The sequence below is a fragment of the Monodon monoceros genome, unplaced genomic scaffold (assembly GCF_005190385.1).
Source record: "Monodon monoceros isolate NGI ecotype Baffin Bay Population unplaced genomic scaffold, NGI_Narwhal_1 Super_Scaffold_13, whole genome shotgun sequence".
Taxonomy (NCBI): Eukaryota; Metazoa; Chordata; class Mammalia; order Artiodactyla; family Monodontidae; genus Monodon; species Monodon monoceros.
The window spans coordinates 84,409,675-84,426,005 of NW_021703769.1; the positions used below are offsets into that span (position 1 = coordinate 84,409,675).

Here is a 16,331-nt window from a genome sequence, read left to right on the forward strand (position 1 = left end):
CCTGACAACGTACCTGACAACGTCCCTGACAACGTGCCTGACAACGTCCCTGACAAGGTCCCTGAGAACGTACCTAACAATGTCCCTGACAAGGTCCCTGACAAGGTACCTGACGATGTCCCTGACAAGGTCCCTGACAACGTCCCTGACAAGGTACCTGACAACATACCTGACAAGGTACCTGACGACGTCCCTGACAAGGTCCCTGACAATGTCCCTGACAACGTACCTGACAAGGTACCTGACAAGGTACCTGACAACGTACCTGACAAGGTACCTGACAACGTCCCTGTCAACGTACCTGACAAGGTACCTGGACGGAAGACTCCACTTACGGTTACTGTGATTACAGGGACTCAACACCAGGGTGAGGAATCCAGTTTTCACCAGATTCTCAAAGAGGCGTGCGACCCGTGTGACCCCGAAAAGCCTAAAATCCACTCCTCTAGTGACTCACACGCCTTTCTAACTAACAAGCTATTCAACTCCATCATCTCTCCAAACCACTCACTTCCTGAAGGGCTAGAGCCAGGTCCTCGCCCTGGGGGTCTCTTCACTCAGGAGGAAGGAGCAGGGCGCGGAGGGGGGTGAGGCAGCATCACCCTGAGCGGGGGCGGCACGACTCTCGGACCAAGACAAAGCAAAGAGAACGCTGTTGGCAGATGTGCTCTACAGTCCCCACCACGAGGAGGCCGGGAAGTGCGTGCGACGACCCCGACACGGACCCTTCGGGGGGCAGGGGAGCGGGGCACTCGGAAGGCAGAGGCACTCGTGTACTTGCTCTTTTATAACCTACTTGGTAACGAGCGACCATGAAGTCTTCAGCTGCCCCTACTTCCCTTCATAACGAAGGGAATTAGTAACAGTCAATTTTGTGATAGACGGCCAACTGATAACACCACGAAATGATTCTACCACAAATACTGCTAAACTTCAGGAAGTGAACCTGAGAAACCTCTCAGGAAGAGCTCTTCCCAGGGCACAGGAGTCCCCGTCAGGTACTGGGATGAGCCCCCTGCCTTTATGGCAAGAAGCCCTGGGTGAGGTTCGGGGAGCGTGGGGCGAGCACACCCTGAGGGCGCCTCACCCTTGAGGTGGGTGCAAGAGGTCTCCCACCTCAGTCCTCACAAAGAGAAACGCTGAAGCAGCGAATGAGCACCCGCCTTGTGTTAGGCACTAAGGACGCAGGACAGGAGAGCAAGGAGTGGGGAGCCCCGGTGGCGTCCAGGCTGGGCGAGGAGCCTGTCCTGAGGGGGGACAGGGCTTCCAGGTGGAGCAGACCGAGGGCGGGCATGTGACCCCAAGCCCAGAGCGGGCAGCTGCAGCCACAAGAGGAGAGGACAGGACTTCGGAACAGTGAAGTACAAGGGCCCCGCGGGAGTGCAGAGAAGGCCCATCCTTTGCAACAAACTCCCTCTGGGGCCATCACCACCGCCACCGGCCCACGTGACCCTCCGCACCTGTCCCACCGAGCGCTCTGCGCGGAGCGACGACCGAGCTCTGTCCTGAGAGTCGGGCGCAAGCCACCTACTTACTGATGAGCTCAATCTTGCCATTGTTCTTCACGTGGTAGAAAGACACTGATATCCGAGGAGCTTCCCCATGCAGCACAGCAAACTTACTCCCGTTCGGCTCCCAGGCGAAGGCTATGATGGTTTCTAAGACCGGGAAGAAGGGTGAGCTCCTTTTGGTCACTTAGGAACAGAACATTCTTGACCAGTTAAAGTTATTCAACCAGAGAAATGCCCCAAATTCTTAAATTCATTCAAAGGACCAGAGAGCAGCACAGAAGCAAAGGCAGCGCGCTGCACCTGTGTGGAGCCACCCGGCCAGCAGGGACAGCACCCTGCGCCCCGCCCCGTCCTGCCGCAGGGGCGGGGAGGGGCAGGTCAGGTGCGCTGCAGCCTGTGGACAAACCCTCCCCACACTCCTCGCCGCGGCCCTGGGCGCAAGGGCTCACGCGCCTCTCTACCCAGGCAGCGCGGCCACTTCACCCCCTTCCCCTCCTCCTCTCCCCAGCAAAACAGAAAATACAGCCTAAATTTTCCACCTAAAGACAGAAACACAGCATCTGAAGTTTCCATGAGTCCAAATAAACCCACCAAAAAAACAAAACACCTCTATTAAACTGAGAACTTTCACACGTAAGAGCAGAAGTCCTTCGGCTGCCGTCACTGGGCATGTGATGAAAGCCTGCCCTTCACACTCTCTCCCAAGTGTGGAAAATGGTGAGAACCCCCGTTCCTCTGCTATATAAGCAGATCGTGTGGTGTGGAGAAACAGGAGGCATCACTTCACTTGGCAACTGGAAAAGCTAAGAGACTGAAGTTGGAAAGGACAACACCCTAAACACATGCATGTTTTGTAACTTAGAGCCAGGTGCTGTTCACTGTGAATCAGGGTTCCGAGTCTCGGCCATTCTACCTGGGCCATGAATTTACACAGAAGCTTTAAGGGTACGTGTGACAGCACACAGGTGAACTCAACCACAGGACAATGACAATGGGACTTGCCTTTCATTTCGACCACATCGACAGGCACCTGTTTTTCTCTCATTCGGAAAATTTCAAAATTTGTGACAACACCCTGTGTAAAAAAAAGAAAAGGAAAGGGGTAACATTCTGGAAACTGAAAGCATGAGGAAGACAAGACAATTTAAGAATTTAATGAAAGATTAAACATATACACCTGGTAAAGACATTATGACTAGCTGTAGTGATTAAAATGATGAAACAAGAACTCTCAAAAGCTGATGGAGGGGGACTTCCCTGGTGGCACAGTGGTTAAGAATCCGCCTGCCAATGCAGGGGACACAGGTTCGAGCCCCGGTCCGGGAAGATCCCACATGCCGCGGAGCAACTAAGCCCGTGCACCACAACTACTGAGCCTGTGCTCTGGAACCCGTGAGCCACAACTACTGAGCCCGCGTGCCGCAACTACTAAAGCCCACATTTCTAGAGCCTGTGCTCCGCAACAAGAGAAGCCACCGCAATGAGAAGCCCGCGCACCGCAACAAAGAGTAGCCCCCGCTTGCCACAACTAGAGAAAGCCTGTGCACAGCAGTGAAGACCCAACGCAGCCTAAATAAATAAATGTATTTAAAAAAAAAAAAAAAAAAAGCTGATGGAGGTAGAAACTGGTACAGTCTCTGGAGAACTAACGGATCCCACCACCCCCAACCCAGATTCTATTCAAGACCTGCCCTAAAGGTCATCTCAAGCACAGATAGGTCCAAGAATACACATCGCAGCTGTAGTGCCATAAAGGTCCACTGACTAGCACTGATCCAACTATTTCAAAACAGCAGAACATCCTGCAGCGCGTTTCAAGATGCACTCATGTAAAAAGTGGGTGCTGTGTTATTCACAACAGCCAAAAGGTGGAAACTACCCAAGTGTCCATCAACAGCTAAATGGACAAACACGATACGATTCAACGGCCGCTGCTCAGCCACAAATGTAATGAGGGACAGGCACATGGCACAACCTGGATGAGCCTTGAACAAACGTTTAGTGAAGGAAGCCAGATACAAAAGGCCATAGAGTGTACGGCTCCATTCACATGAAATGTCCACAACAGGGAAATCCAGAGACAGGAAGCGAGAAAGCAGATCAGAGGATGTCAGGAATGGCGGTGACTGCGGATGGGCGTGGAGTTCCTTCTGGGGGCGATGGAAAGGTTCTGGAGTTAAGACAGTGGTAACCTGTACAACTGTGTGAATGCAATAAAATCCAGTAACTGTACACTTAAAAGAACTTTTTTTTGGTAAAAGGAAGAGGAATATTTCCATTAGAAGGGAAAAAACCACGCAATTTTTTGGATAAGTTCAATATTAACTGATGCAAACCAACAGAAAGTGTGGATGCAGAACTGTCAAGCATGCTACCCTGTGTTTAAAGAGAGAATCTAAAAGAAAACAACCTACTCATTTTAACTCCTTCAGTGAAGGAAGGTGGGTGCCTAGGATTTCCCTGTGCTCTCCTGTGAACGCTAACCTACGTCAACCCTAAACCACATGAACGTTATCACCCGCTCAAAGTTTTACAGGAAAACTTTACGCCCCTCAGCTGGAATACGACGACGCCTCTAGCTATGGCACACCAGCTAACTTTCGGGGTTAGGTGGGTGTGAAAATAAGTCATGAGTTTGAACCAAAAAATCCATTAACACCCCCCGAACAGAACCGAGCTGCAGAAGGAATGACCCCTGCCCACTGGCATCCACTTACCTGGGTACCTTTTGGAGTCCTATCTACTTTAACACACAAGTAGTCTCCATTTTTCTGCCAATGTAGCTTGCAGTCCACAACATTAAACAGATTCCTAACTCTGATCTCTTGTCTGGTAGGGAGCTGCATCAGCGTTACCCTGGCTGGAATATCCTTATCTTCAGGCACCCAAAAGGCTATTATGTTACCACCGGGAGACCAGGAGAAGTCTCTGCAGAACAAAGAAAATGAAATGCTTACAAGGACTGGCTAAGAAATGATGAGAGCAGAGAATAAGAGACCTCATTCTCTGTGTAAAACCTCAGCGGTGGCGCATGTACCCCAAGAACACTAGTAGCAGCCAGCGCTCACTGAGCGCTCACTAGCATGGGCTCCGTCCGCAGAACAACTCGGGGGCTTTGCCAGACACACTGTACCGTCGAGGAGAGAGAGAGGTGCTGATAATACCACGCACTGTCGCACAGGGGTCACAAGACTCAATCCCCAAGCTCTGAAACCCCACTCAAACTCTTAACCGCAAGGCAAGTAAAATAAACTTTAGGCTGATGGACCCAGCTACATGATTTCTGAAGATTCGTTAAGGGGCTAAAGGGGGAAAACCCCAAATCAAAAAATATAAGAGGATTAGAGAAGAATTAGTGCAATTCTCTCTACTGCAAAAATTACCCTAAAAAGTGCTGTAACGAACAATCCATGAGTTCCTATCTGTGAAGAGTACCTTTACTTTTGCATTTTACTGAGAATTAATTCCCAGTTTTACTTTTAATTAGAAGCCATCGTTTTGCCCAAGAATGTACATAAAAATAATAAGAAGCGTGAATGTCCTTGCACTGCTGATACTTCACTGCCCCCAGAGATTTCAGGTAAATAAAAACGTGCCTCCAGGACTTCCCTGGTGGCGCAGTGGTTGAGAGTCCGCCTGCCGATGCAGGCTACACGGGTTCGTGCCCCGGTCCGGGAAGATCCCACGTGCCGCGGAGCGGCTGGGCCCGTGAGCCATGGCCGCTGAGCCTGTGCGTCCGGAGCCTGTGCTCCGCAACGGGAGAGGCCACAACAGTGAGAGGCCCGCGTACCGCAAAAACAACAATAACAACAACAACAAAAAAAACGTGCCTCCTCATTGACAGAGAAAACCAGCTGCAGTTCACTGAGGCCACGCAAACCCCATGGCACAGACCACCAGAGAGACACAGAGACTTTCAACTAAGTGGAGACCCCTCTTCCTCAAAGACTGCGCCCCTAAGTCTCTGGTTCCAAGGCAGAACCACGAAAGGAAGCAGGCCCTCAAGATGCCCCTACGTGCAGGAACGGGGAATGCTGACGGGGGCCGCCAACACAGTGCGCGGCGGCAGGCGCAAGCCTGCCGTGACACCCTGGCGCTCGGGTGACAAAGCACCAGCGTTCTCTGAAACTGTGCAGGGGCCGAGCGCTGGAGGAGGGAGGCAAAAGCCACGTGCCAAGAGATTCGCTTACTTTATGCCAGAGATCTTCAAGCTCTTCTTGTCCAAAAGACCCATAGACTGTGGAAAAACAAGGTTACAATGGAGTTAAACCATGCCAACGTCTCAGTGGTTCACACAACCTTTTACAATGTGAGCTTGCCGAGGGAGCAGTGTAAGCAGAGGGTGGCAGATCACAATGGAACAATTCACGCACAGCAACAAAGTACACATTTCCAGAGCCCATTTCACCAGCTCCCATTCTTAACCCCCTGCGGCAGCAGAAGCGGGGGCTGGCAGATTCAAGACCCAAATCCAGGACCCGAGCAACTGAAAGGCACAGAACTAGTCTCTCTCCCTTCTGGCTGCACCACAAACTAAGGGAAAGCACTGCGTCCTCGAGAAGCTACTGGAGCTGACAAGCAACTGACGGGGCAGCTCACTTTCAGATAATCAAATAAATCACTTACAGGAGTTTCATAGATACTGAGAGTATCGAGTGTCATTCTGGCAAAGAATTTACCATCATGGCTCCACCTACAAAGAAGAACAGTGCCAGACTCATCGACGAAGAAAAGGCCGCAAAGAGGTCACCACTGGCTACCACGGGTCCACTTACTTAAAAATAGGCCAATGGGCTGAGCTTTCACAGTGAAAACCTCTCTTCTTCTGCCCGGTAAGGATGTCCCAGATGATGATGGCCTGAGGGTCATCCTGAGTGTCCATGAGGGGGCTAAAAGTCACCAGGTACCTGCAACAGAGGGGACACCTACTCATCTCCTGCACGCTTCCACGTCCTCTCATGTGAAGGTCACAGCTGTGTGGGTGTGGCGAGGACCTGTCCACGCCTCCGCTCCAGAAGGAGACTCTCCAGGCACAAGCGAGGCCGCCAGAACAGCAGCCGAGACCCGTGGAAGCAGCACTTCCTCCAACCCCAGGCTCCCCCGACCCTGTCCTCCCGCCTGGAGACCCCGCTCGAAATACGGAGCAGAGCCACTGTGGCACAGACGATTCATCCCGCTCGGCACCAGGGTGCTCCAAGGGTCACCTCAAAATGCTTCCCTGAGTAAAGCAATTATACTCCAATAAAGGTGTTAAAAAAAAGTTTCCCTGATAAAACCAGGACAAGGAATGATCCAACAGATTCCAAACAAAAGTCGGCTGTGTGCACGAGCGGAATGAGAGATGTGGAATTCTCATACTTTCTCTTCCTTGGATTTTAATTAAGACAACAAGGTAAAGAGAACAGATGGTCACGTGCAGTATCCACAGGGGACTGGTTCCAGGCCCCCCCGCGGTCGATACCAAAGTCAGCAGATACACAAGTCCCTTATGCAAGATGATGTAGTTTATGCAGATGTGTGGAGAAAGGAAACAAAGCAAATGCAACAAAATACTAACTGGAGAATCGTGGTCAAGAGCACACGGGAGTCCTCTGGACTCTTCCTATAATGTTTCTATTTTAACTTTAAAATTACTGCAGAATAAAGCTTGAAAAAATTACCCATAGAAGCCTGGCACGACTCCATTTGCAATTTTTGAACAGCTTACCTTTCACAAGGTGAGAAGTCAATAAGCTGAACCCCTTGGTGGCTGAATCTCTGAATTTGTTTGAATTTCTCTCCCCCCCAAAGAGCAATGCCTCGCTGATGAAAGGTCGCCAGGTAGGTGCCCTTAGGAGACCAACGCACATACGTCTCTGTCCATCTCTGTGGAAAGAATCAGTGCCGATGTTAACACAACAAAACGCCGAGCACAGAGTCCAAAGTCCACAACAGATGTACTCCTCAAGCTTTTAGCTGAACACACAAGAAGCCTATCCACTTCTTAGGGCGCCTTTCAAAGCTGGAAGAATAGAAGTTGTTCTCAGAGGCGTAACCTCAAAGCACGTGACACTCACCTGCTCTTATACCAAGCTCCTCTTTTCTTTTGCCGTGTGGCTTTCGGGATCTTAGTTCCCTGACCAGGGATCAAACTCGGGCCCTTGGCAGTGAAAGCGCAAGTCCTAACCACTGGTCTGCCAGGGAATTCCCACCAAACTCCTCTTTGTTAAGGAAACATGAGGTAAGTCCCCACACGGCAGCAAATACCCACCGCTCTCTCTTCAATGGAGACCGGATCCTTGACGTCATTCCAGAATATGGAAGTGCGGTCTCCACTCTCAAATATCACACTGTACTGATCTCTGCATTCTGCCTCTTCAAGCCAATAACGTAAGTTTCCCTAGAAACAGAACCAAAGGCAAGGGATTGAAAACATTTCATTAATTTTAACCAAAGAATACATAACTGTTGCTCTTAAGAGACTTGACCAGTTCAGTCAGCAGCTTTAACTCCTGAGGAATACATCACTTCAAGCCGAGAGGCTAGCCACCACTTCTTCCCATTACGTGTAGGTTTTATACAACATACCAGGTCTTTGAAAGGTTGCTTCTCTGGAATATCCCATTCATCACTGATAGTCATGTACCTGGAAGGGTAGCAACACAATGATGATTACAAGGTCGAGTGGTTCTCAGCCCCCGGCAGTACTGCACCCCTGCCCTCCCCGCAGAGGGAAAGGACAAGGTTTTGATTGGTCACGACCGGTGAGGGGACGCTGGTGGTCAGGGGGTGCTACTGGCCAGGGATGCGAAATGGTCCTGCAGTGGTCTGACGGGAGAATGCAGCTACTGAAAAGGCCACTAAGCACTCACTGCCCCCCGGGGCAGAAACGTCTGGCCATTCATGCTCAGGAAAATGCCCAGGTTCTCCTGGGCTGAGTCAGAACTCACTTGTCAAAATCGGTGAAGAGGTTGACTCTGAACGTGTGCTGCTTGTCGAGCTTGTAGCCATCGGCATTTTTCACAGCATCCAAAGCGTGGGCAGGGGATGCATATTCCAGGAAAATATACCTGCATCGAGAAAGAGGGCAACTCGCACAAGTTGCAGACGTGAAGGTCAGGCAGGGCACGCTCAACACACCCAGGCCTCCACAGGGCTCGCACCCGCCATGAGTATCCGAGACCTGTCTTCCCGCCGTGTCCCGGAGGCAGTCAGATCCCTAGCAGAACAGTTCTAAACATGAACAAAATCCTAGCAAAGATCCAAAGTCTCGACGTACACGATCAGAAATTATAGAACAGCTAATTAACCAAAATGTTCATTACCTTGACTATGGTAATGGTTTTATGGGTGTATACATACACCAAAACTTATGAAATTGTACACTTTAGAACTATCCAATTTTACTGTGTCAAGTACCTTTCAACAAAACTGTTTAAAGAGACATGGATAGTATCCAATTTTACTGTATGTCAAGTGCCTTTCAACAAAACTGTTTAAAAAAACATGGGTAGTCTAATACTGTGTATTACAGGCAAAATTACAAAGGCTCTCAGAGAATGTTTCATTATAACAAAAATAACACAAGGAACTGCTCAAAAAAAGGTTATCCTTCCACCTAGTTCCTGAAATAGAAAAAGTATGAAGCACTGCCTGCATGTAATAACTGTTTAAGAAATTAAAACTATTCTAGGTAGTTTCCAAAATTTGAAATAAAAAAAAATTAAGTTTATACCACCTTCTCATCCCTGTCCCATAAAAGACAATTTTGCCTGTACCCAGAGGCTGATGTTTTTATGAAATTTTAACGGTGAAAGTCTGACAAGTTTGTGGAGCAACAAACAGAACTCTCATCCCTGCTGGTCGAGCGTAAACTGGTAGCGACTCTCAGGCATAACCGGGGATTGGCCAGTGGCTCTGAAGAGGGACACTTCATGCAGCCCAAACCCTCTCTTGTGCTCAGAAGAGGACAGACACTAGGCTGTTCCTAACCGCTGTTCAAAACACTGTCAATCCACAGGAAAACAGACAACTGTCATATGATATGGCAGAGCACAGAGCATTTACAAGGAGGAAACTAGAATTACACTTACCAACACAAAAAACCTAATATTGAACTTAAAAAGCAAACTGCAAGACACATACCTCATGCTACCATTTTTAAAAGATACAGGGACTTCCCTGGTGGCGCAGTGGTTAAGAATCCGCCTGCCAATGCGGAGGACACGGGTTCGAGCCCTGGTCCGGGAAGATCCCACATGCCATGGAGCAGCTAAGCCCGTGCGCCACAACTACTGAGCCTGCGCTCTAGAGCCCATGAGCCACAACTATTGAGCCCGCGTGCCACAACTACTGAGCCCACATGTCTGGAGCCCGTGCTATGCAACAAAAGAAGCCACCGCAATAAGAAGCCTGCGCACCGCAACGAAGATTAGCCCCTGCTTGCTGCAACTAGAGAAAGCCCGCGCGCAGCAGCGAAGACCCAAGGCAGCCAAAGATAAATAAATACATTTAAAAATAAATAAAAGATACAATATTTTAGGTGATGCCACAAAAAAGTTACTACGGAATGACACAATGTCTCCTAGATTCTAAGAAGTATCTCCACTTCAGAGATGATAAATGTGGGACAAAAGCACATCTTAGAATCAATAAAATACCATGTCAAATTTTCCTGAAATCTCGCCAACTTTCAGATCTGTTGGTCCCTTTACCCAGGATGTATATTGTCTCAATAAGTGTTCAACGAAGAAGAGATCAAGGTCTGATTTCTTAAAAGCATAGCAGCCACCTTATAATACCTAATTCAAGAACCACACTGCATCTCCTTCTCCCTCCCTCCAATGACCCCAAGGACCAAAATCATTGCTCCACAGAGCAGTGGGCGGCCTGGATAAATGTGACCAAAGTGCCAAAGTGAGGCCATGCTCCCGCATTCACAGTGAGCTCCTGAGCACACGACTATCTTCACGGTGTCTGTCAGCTACCAAGAAAACACAAGTGACACTTCCGTGCTGGAGAACATGACTCACCCTTTTGTCCTTCCATCCTCCTCTGGATAAAAATCATTTGTGATTTTCCCAAACTTGGAAAAGATCTTATGGATGACGTTTTTGAGTTTCTCCAGACGGTCAGGTCCCACTTGAGGAACATTGTCGACCACAATCACGGAATCGATTCCATCTGCTTCCTGTGGCCGATCTTTGAGTACATCTCCCAGTAATTCTGTACAAGTGAAAGATTTGTCGAATGACTTTTTTTGACCAAGTTAATGCACTAGGTTAGCACACTGAACAAGTTTCCAAAAAGCAAAAAGTGAATAATCTAAATGCTTTCACTGTGAGCAAAAGAAATCAGAGAGCCCTGGCTTGACTCAAAATTTAAACTTGAAAGAATTAGAAATATTGTAACTCTTTACACTCCCACCGACAGTCAAGATATGTCAACTGACTTCTGGCAATAATGGAAGATTTTAAATGAATTTTTTCAAAGAGGTTTTAATAATGAAGAAGGCAAAAAAGAGGATGGCCTTTCACCAGAAATCAGAGAAACCCCTAAGTGAGCTAGGAATGGCCTTCTCTGACCCACCGCTATCACAAATTCACCATCGGGCACTGTCTTCAGTTTACAACAAAACAAACTCATCACCCTCTATTCTTTCCGTAAAACAGCCTTGTTTGCAAACAACACGGGACTGAGAATGGCACTTCAACCAGGTGGCTGCAGACTAGAGAAGCTCACGGAAGCAAGCCAACAGTGATGCGTCTGCCTCCAGTTCGACGAAATACCTCGCAGTGTCACTGGGAGACACCAGCCATACAGACATTAAGTTGTAAATGCTTAGAACGGTGCTTGGAACACAGTAAGCAACATCAACTCATTCTCATAACCTCAGCCCAAAGCTCAAAACCTATTATGTTCATGCCACCCGCTTTTAAAATTAAGATCAAAGAACCCAAATCTTAAGTGTTCAAACTTCTCAGAATTGCTTCATTTCCATAAAATGGTCAGCAAGAGTAAGAGAAAAAGAAGAAAAGATAGGTGTAAAACGAACTAGGAAAAAGAAACACAGAGGAATCAATGCAAACAGGTCTGCGAAGCCAACTGGCGGCCTACTGTTTTCCGGGCGATTCAATGTCATCTGGGGGCTGCCCGCTGCAATCTTACCCGAGGCCTGTCTCAGGCTTGGAGTCCTTTTGACCCTAACGCCCCAGCGCCAACAGAAATGCTGGACTGGCTGCTGCAGATGGGCTCTCGGAGGGTAAATGGAGTATCAGATGAAAAAAGCAAATCCTCCTCTTTTTAACACAAATTCTGTGCGAATCCTAATCCCAGTTAGTCAGCCAGCTTGTCTAGAAAGCTGTAAGATTACAAGGCACCGCGTTAGGAGCTAGAACAGAAAGACACCTTTAAGGTTGCCATCAAAGCATACTCATCACACGAAACTACACTGGCAGTACAGACCTTCCTGACTTACAGTGGGGTTACCTCCTGATAAACCCACTTACATACCACTGTAATTCAAACCATCACAACGTGGGGACTGTCCGTACAGGCAAAATGAGTGTACAAGGTACTTTTTAAACAACAGCTGAAGAACAATGGCTTGTTACTCAGGTATCTATGTGTTCTGGAACCTAATTATCACTCTAATTTCTGCACTATACTCAAGTATTTCAACATGCTATACAGGACACATGTCAGAAAATATTCTTTGTTGTATTTCATTTTCAAAACTTAAGATGAATTTTCTTCACTTTTGTGTTAAAAAGGTTAAGAGGTCTTCAAAAAAGAAAAAAAGTCCTTTAATTTCCAGAGGCAAGCCCTGTTATAAACTATCTCTAATTAAACTTCAACACCTTTAACGAATGATACTGAAAATGTTACCTTGGATAAAAGAATTGCCAGTTAAATTTCAATGAAGCTAAAATTCAGGCCAAGCAAAAAGGAAAAAGAAGAGAAGAGGCAGATTAGGTCATCGCATCTTCCCTACAGAGACTGAAGTCAAACCCTTGGGTTCCTTTTAAAGCTGACGTACCGAACAATGACAAGGCCTGTTACGCCTGACCCAAACTTACAAACATAAAAAGCTCAGCTTTTCTACAAACTGTGTCTGGTTTAGAAGAACCCACCCACACACCCTTAAGGGAATAAGCATAGTAACTACAGAGGAAGAAACACACTTCCTTCATCATTACCAGCCCACACAGTCAGGTTCCCACTCTGACTACAGGGAATAAAGAAACAGTTCTCAAGACTAAGTAGCAAAGAAGACACTTAGTTAAAACCATTATCACATATTTGCTTGGCCAAGCACCAAAGGCAGTTGAAAAATTAAACTGATTAAGGTGCAACTGTGCAGGCTTCCCTGGTGGTGCAGAGGTTGAGAATCCGCCTGCCAATGCAGGGGACACGGGTTGGAGCCCTGGTCCGGGAAGATCCCACATGCTGCGGAGCAACTAACCCTGTGCACCACAACTACTGAGCCCACATGCCACAACTACTGAAGCCTGTGCACCTAGAGCCCGTGCTCCGCAACAAGAGGAGCCACTGCAATGAGAAGCCCACACACCGCAACTAGAGAAAGCCCGCGTGTAGCAACGAAGATCCAACGCAGCCAAAAATAAAATAAATTAATTAAAAAAAAAACAAGATGCAACTGTGTGAGAGTTCACCTGTCTCAAAGAGGAAGGAGGCAAGACAACGGCACTGGGGCTGCGGCACGTACGGGAGGGCTCGTCATGGGACTCAGCCCATTTTCAAAAGAACCAGCACCTTGAGCATCACTTTCCTCCCCTACAGGCAGTTCTCACGCACCAGAAAACACATGTGAGCTACTGGCCTCAAGAAAACTGACAGCTTGCTCAGTCTTTGCTTCTCAGGACCAGGAGACTCACAGGTCACTCTGGCAAAATATCAGGATGACAGGGGCTTCCAAAGGCCCTCCCAGCAGTCACCTAGCTTGAATGGCCTGTGCTCACATCAGTATCCTGTCACACATCGGAAGTCACGTACTAGAAATCTTGTGTAAATTAGGTGTGCTCAAATAATGCTTAAAAAAAATCAGTTGTGAATAAACACCTAAGGGCTCAAAATAGGCTTTAAAATCAAAACTCAAATTTTAAAGTAGAAGATAAATTGGTGTGGTAAGAAAAGAACACTGGTCTAGGCTGGGGGGTAGGGGAAAGGGGGTGAGCCCAGAAACACAGCCTCTCTGTCAATTCCCAGCAACCTACTCCACAAGGAACACATTTTCTTACAGGTGAAGGGCTTTGACTGGATCAGTGGCTCCCAAGTCCTCACTAGCTTGTGGAGCCTTTCCTGCTTTTCATGCTGAAATGTTTTTTGTCTCATGAAATAAAGACAACAGTGACAATAACAGGTAGCCCTTTAAAATTATGTTTCAAATAAGTCAAATCATTATGCAGTACACTTCAAACTTATACAGTGCTGTACATCAATTACACCTCAGTAAAACTGGAAGGAAAAAAACCCAAAAGCATTTGATAAAAATTTAAAAAATAAATTTATCTTTCAAAGTCAAACAACTCTGTTGGTGCTCTAAACCTTCTTTGTCGTTTTAGGTGATATCCTTTATTATTCTGACTCATTCTCAGAGTGATCAGACACATCTCCTAAAAAGCTAACTTTAAGTGGTAACATCTTATCTTCCTGGTGTATAGTTGGCTACCTCTATGGTGTCTAATTCATTTTTCCCATTTTGTTATAAGGTGGTCAATATGCAGAGGAATCCACTTATGTGCTCCCAGCCTGGAAAGATAAAATGGCTAAAAACAACCATAAAAACAAATGAGATCAGCCATCATCAGAAGTCACGTTAGGAGCCAGGCTCTCTCAGGCAAAAAGCAGAAATAATGCACGTAAGTCGAACCAAGGCAAAGAGAAAGGCAAAGTAAGCGATAATCAATCCTACAACTCAAGAAAATTATTTGCCAACAGAAAGATGACGGTATGCCTACAGACTTAGGAAAAGAGAGACACAAACAGGAATCGGGCAGAGCCGGCCTCAAACTGTCCTCCTAAGGAACTCTCTGGGGGTAGACGCTGCTGTGGGACAGCGGGGGCAAAGGAACCCAGCTTGGCCACCCTGTTCTCCCCACTCCCGAGGGACAGCGTCCATCCACCCCTAAGGAGTCGGCACCGAGTCAGTCTCAGGCCTCTGACAAGTCTGGCGGGTCACTCGGGGCACCCAGACTGCAGACGAAGAACTGTCACCCGAGACCGTGCAGCACATGGAGTGTCCAGCTCGGCTCGACCCTAATGGCCACACCACTGCACACTCGACCACGGCTCCCGCGTGCACGCCGTCTGCCTTCACCACCCTCCAAACTCCAAGCTGCAGTGCCAGTGGCTGGTTCCACAAGTTGTCTCCACCCTGCCCTCCTCTTCTTTTGGAGAAAACAAGATCCAGGCGCTCACGGAAACCTTCCCTACGTGGGGGCGACAGGCAGAGGGCGGGCACCCTTCCCGCGTTCGAGGATCGGGAACTTCGGCGCAGACCGGCCCCGCCGCCTCACCTTCCTCGCTCACGTCCTCCACGAAGTCCTCGGGGTCGCTGAAGGAGGGCTCGTCCGCGCCGCCGTTCTCCGCCGCGCCGCCTGGCTCCCCGCCCGGTCCCTCGGACCCGGTCTCGGATGCAGAGTCCCGCGCCTGCCCCGCCGGGGCCTCGCCCGCGGCCGGGGTGGGGGGATCCTCGGGCGGCGGCGGGGACACGCCGTGGGTCGCGTCGGCCTTCTCCTCCCCGTCCGCCGCGGGCTCGGCCGGCAGATCAGGCCCCGGCCCAGCCTCCTCGTCCTCGCCGCCCGCCGCCTCCTGCGCGCCGGGCCGCGCCGGCTCCTCCCCCGACGGCGGCTCGGCGGTCGGCTGCTGCTGCCCGATCTCGGCCCGCTGCTCGGCCGCCTCTGGCGCCGCCACGTTCTCCGCGTCCTGCATGGCCCTTCGCTGCCGCCTCGCCGGGCCTCGTCGCGCTTCCGACTCTCCCAGGCCGCACCGCGCGCCTACCGCCGGGCCATGTGCGTGCGGCGGGGCGCCCAAGGGGATAGGGGGGCGCCCACGCTTTGCTGCAGCCCCGAGGGCCCAGAAAACCTCACAGGGCAGAAATGTGCCCACCAGCGATTCCGACAGCGCCCCTGTGACAAGTGCGTGCTCCACTCTAATCACCGCACTTGCTTCGGTCAATCTACAAACTGTTTGGGAAAGACGCTACCCCACCGAAAGTAGCAGATGGTTCCTCCAACATGGCAGCCACTCCCTTCCTTCTCCCGTCGGGCCCCGCGGTAAAGGAATAAACTATTTGTGAAGCCGCAGGGAGGTACCAGAAATCATCTCAGTACACGGAAGTGCGTGAAAATATCATTTACTTAAAAATTGATACTAGAGGAAACTGTAAGTTCAACAAACTATTTTGGTTAGGATATCTTAGTCTTTCACCAAATATTTCAACTTACGTTACTAAGTTCCCCCCCCACATGTCGGCTTTTAGACTCGTCTACTGACTGGGCAAAAGGATGGGCGATTCCAAAACACAAACGGAATTCCTGGAGAGCCAGAGAAGGCTAAGGCTACTAGAGGGACGACTGCCTGGCGCAATACAAAAATGAATGAGCGGTGCTTTAATCACTTACGCCTAAGCTCACCGCGGCGGCTGTAATTCCGCCTTTCCCCATTCTGATGGTACCGTGGTTCGGCCCGCGCGGGCTTCCGCCCCCAGACGCGCGAGCGTGCGGACCACGGGGGCGGGGCGGGGGCGGGGCCAACCGCGGGCGCGTGGAGAGGGGTGTGACCAGCCACGGGTGCAGCGCGGGAGGGCGTGGCCGGCGT

The 16,331-nt window shown here is 49.4% G+C and overlaps 1 protein-coding gene across 3 annotated transcripts in view; it reads right to left on the reverse strand.

Moving 5' to 3' along the window:
- Positions 1 to 15,737, reverse strand: part of EIF3B (eukaryotic translation initiation factor 3 subunit B) — a 22,061-nt gene extending 6,324 nt beyond the window's left edge. Inside the window, exons 1-12 of one of the 3 annotated variants that reach the window (XM_029220704.1) lie at positions 15,029 to 15,737; positions 10,523 to 10,715; positions 8,441 to 8,560; positions 8,079 to 8,136; positions 7,762 to 7,890; positions 7,219 to 7,376; positions 6,287 to 6,418; positions 6,138 to 6,204; positions 5,702 to 5,748; positions 4,229 to 4,439; positions 2,514 to 2,586; positions 1,536 to 1,658 (exon numbers count right to left, since the gene is read on the reverse strand). In XM_029220704.1, coding sequence (XP_029076537.1) covers positions 1,536 to 1,658; positions 2,514 to 2,586; positions 4,229 to 4,439; positions 5,702 to 5,748; positions 6,138 to 6,204; positions 6,287 to 6,418; positions 7,219 to 7,376; positions 7,762 to 7,890; positions 8,079 to 8,136; positions 8,441 to 8,560; positions 10,523 to 10,715; positions 15,029 to 15,443 — 1,726 coding nt within the window. In that variant the 5' untranslated portion in view covers positions 15,444 to 15,737. The remainder of the gene's footprint in view (positions 1 to 1,535; positions 1,659 to 2,513; positions 2,587 to 4,228; positions 4,440 to 5,701; positions 5,749 to 6,137; positions 6,205 to 6,286; positions 6,419 to 7,218; positions 7,377 to 7,761; positions 7,891 to 8,078; positions 8,137 to 8,440; positions 8,561 to 10,522; positions 10,716 to 15,028) is intronic. The other 2 variants (XM_029220702.1, XM_029220703.1) reach the window with 2 other exon arrangements.
- Between the last annotated feature and the right edge of the window lie 594 nt (positions 15,738 to 16,331).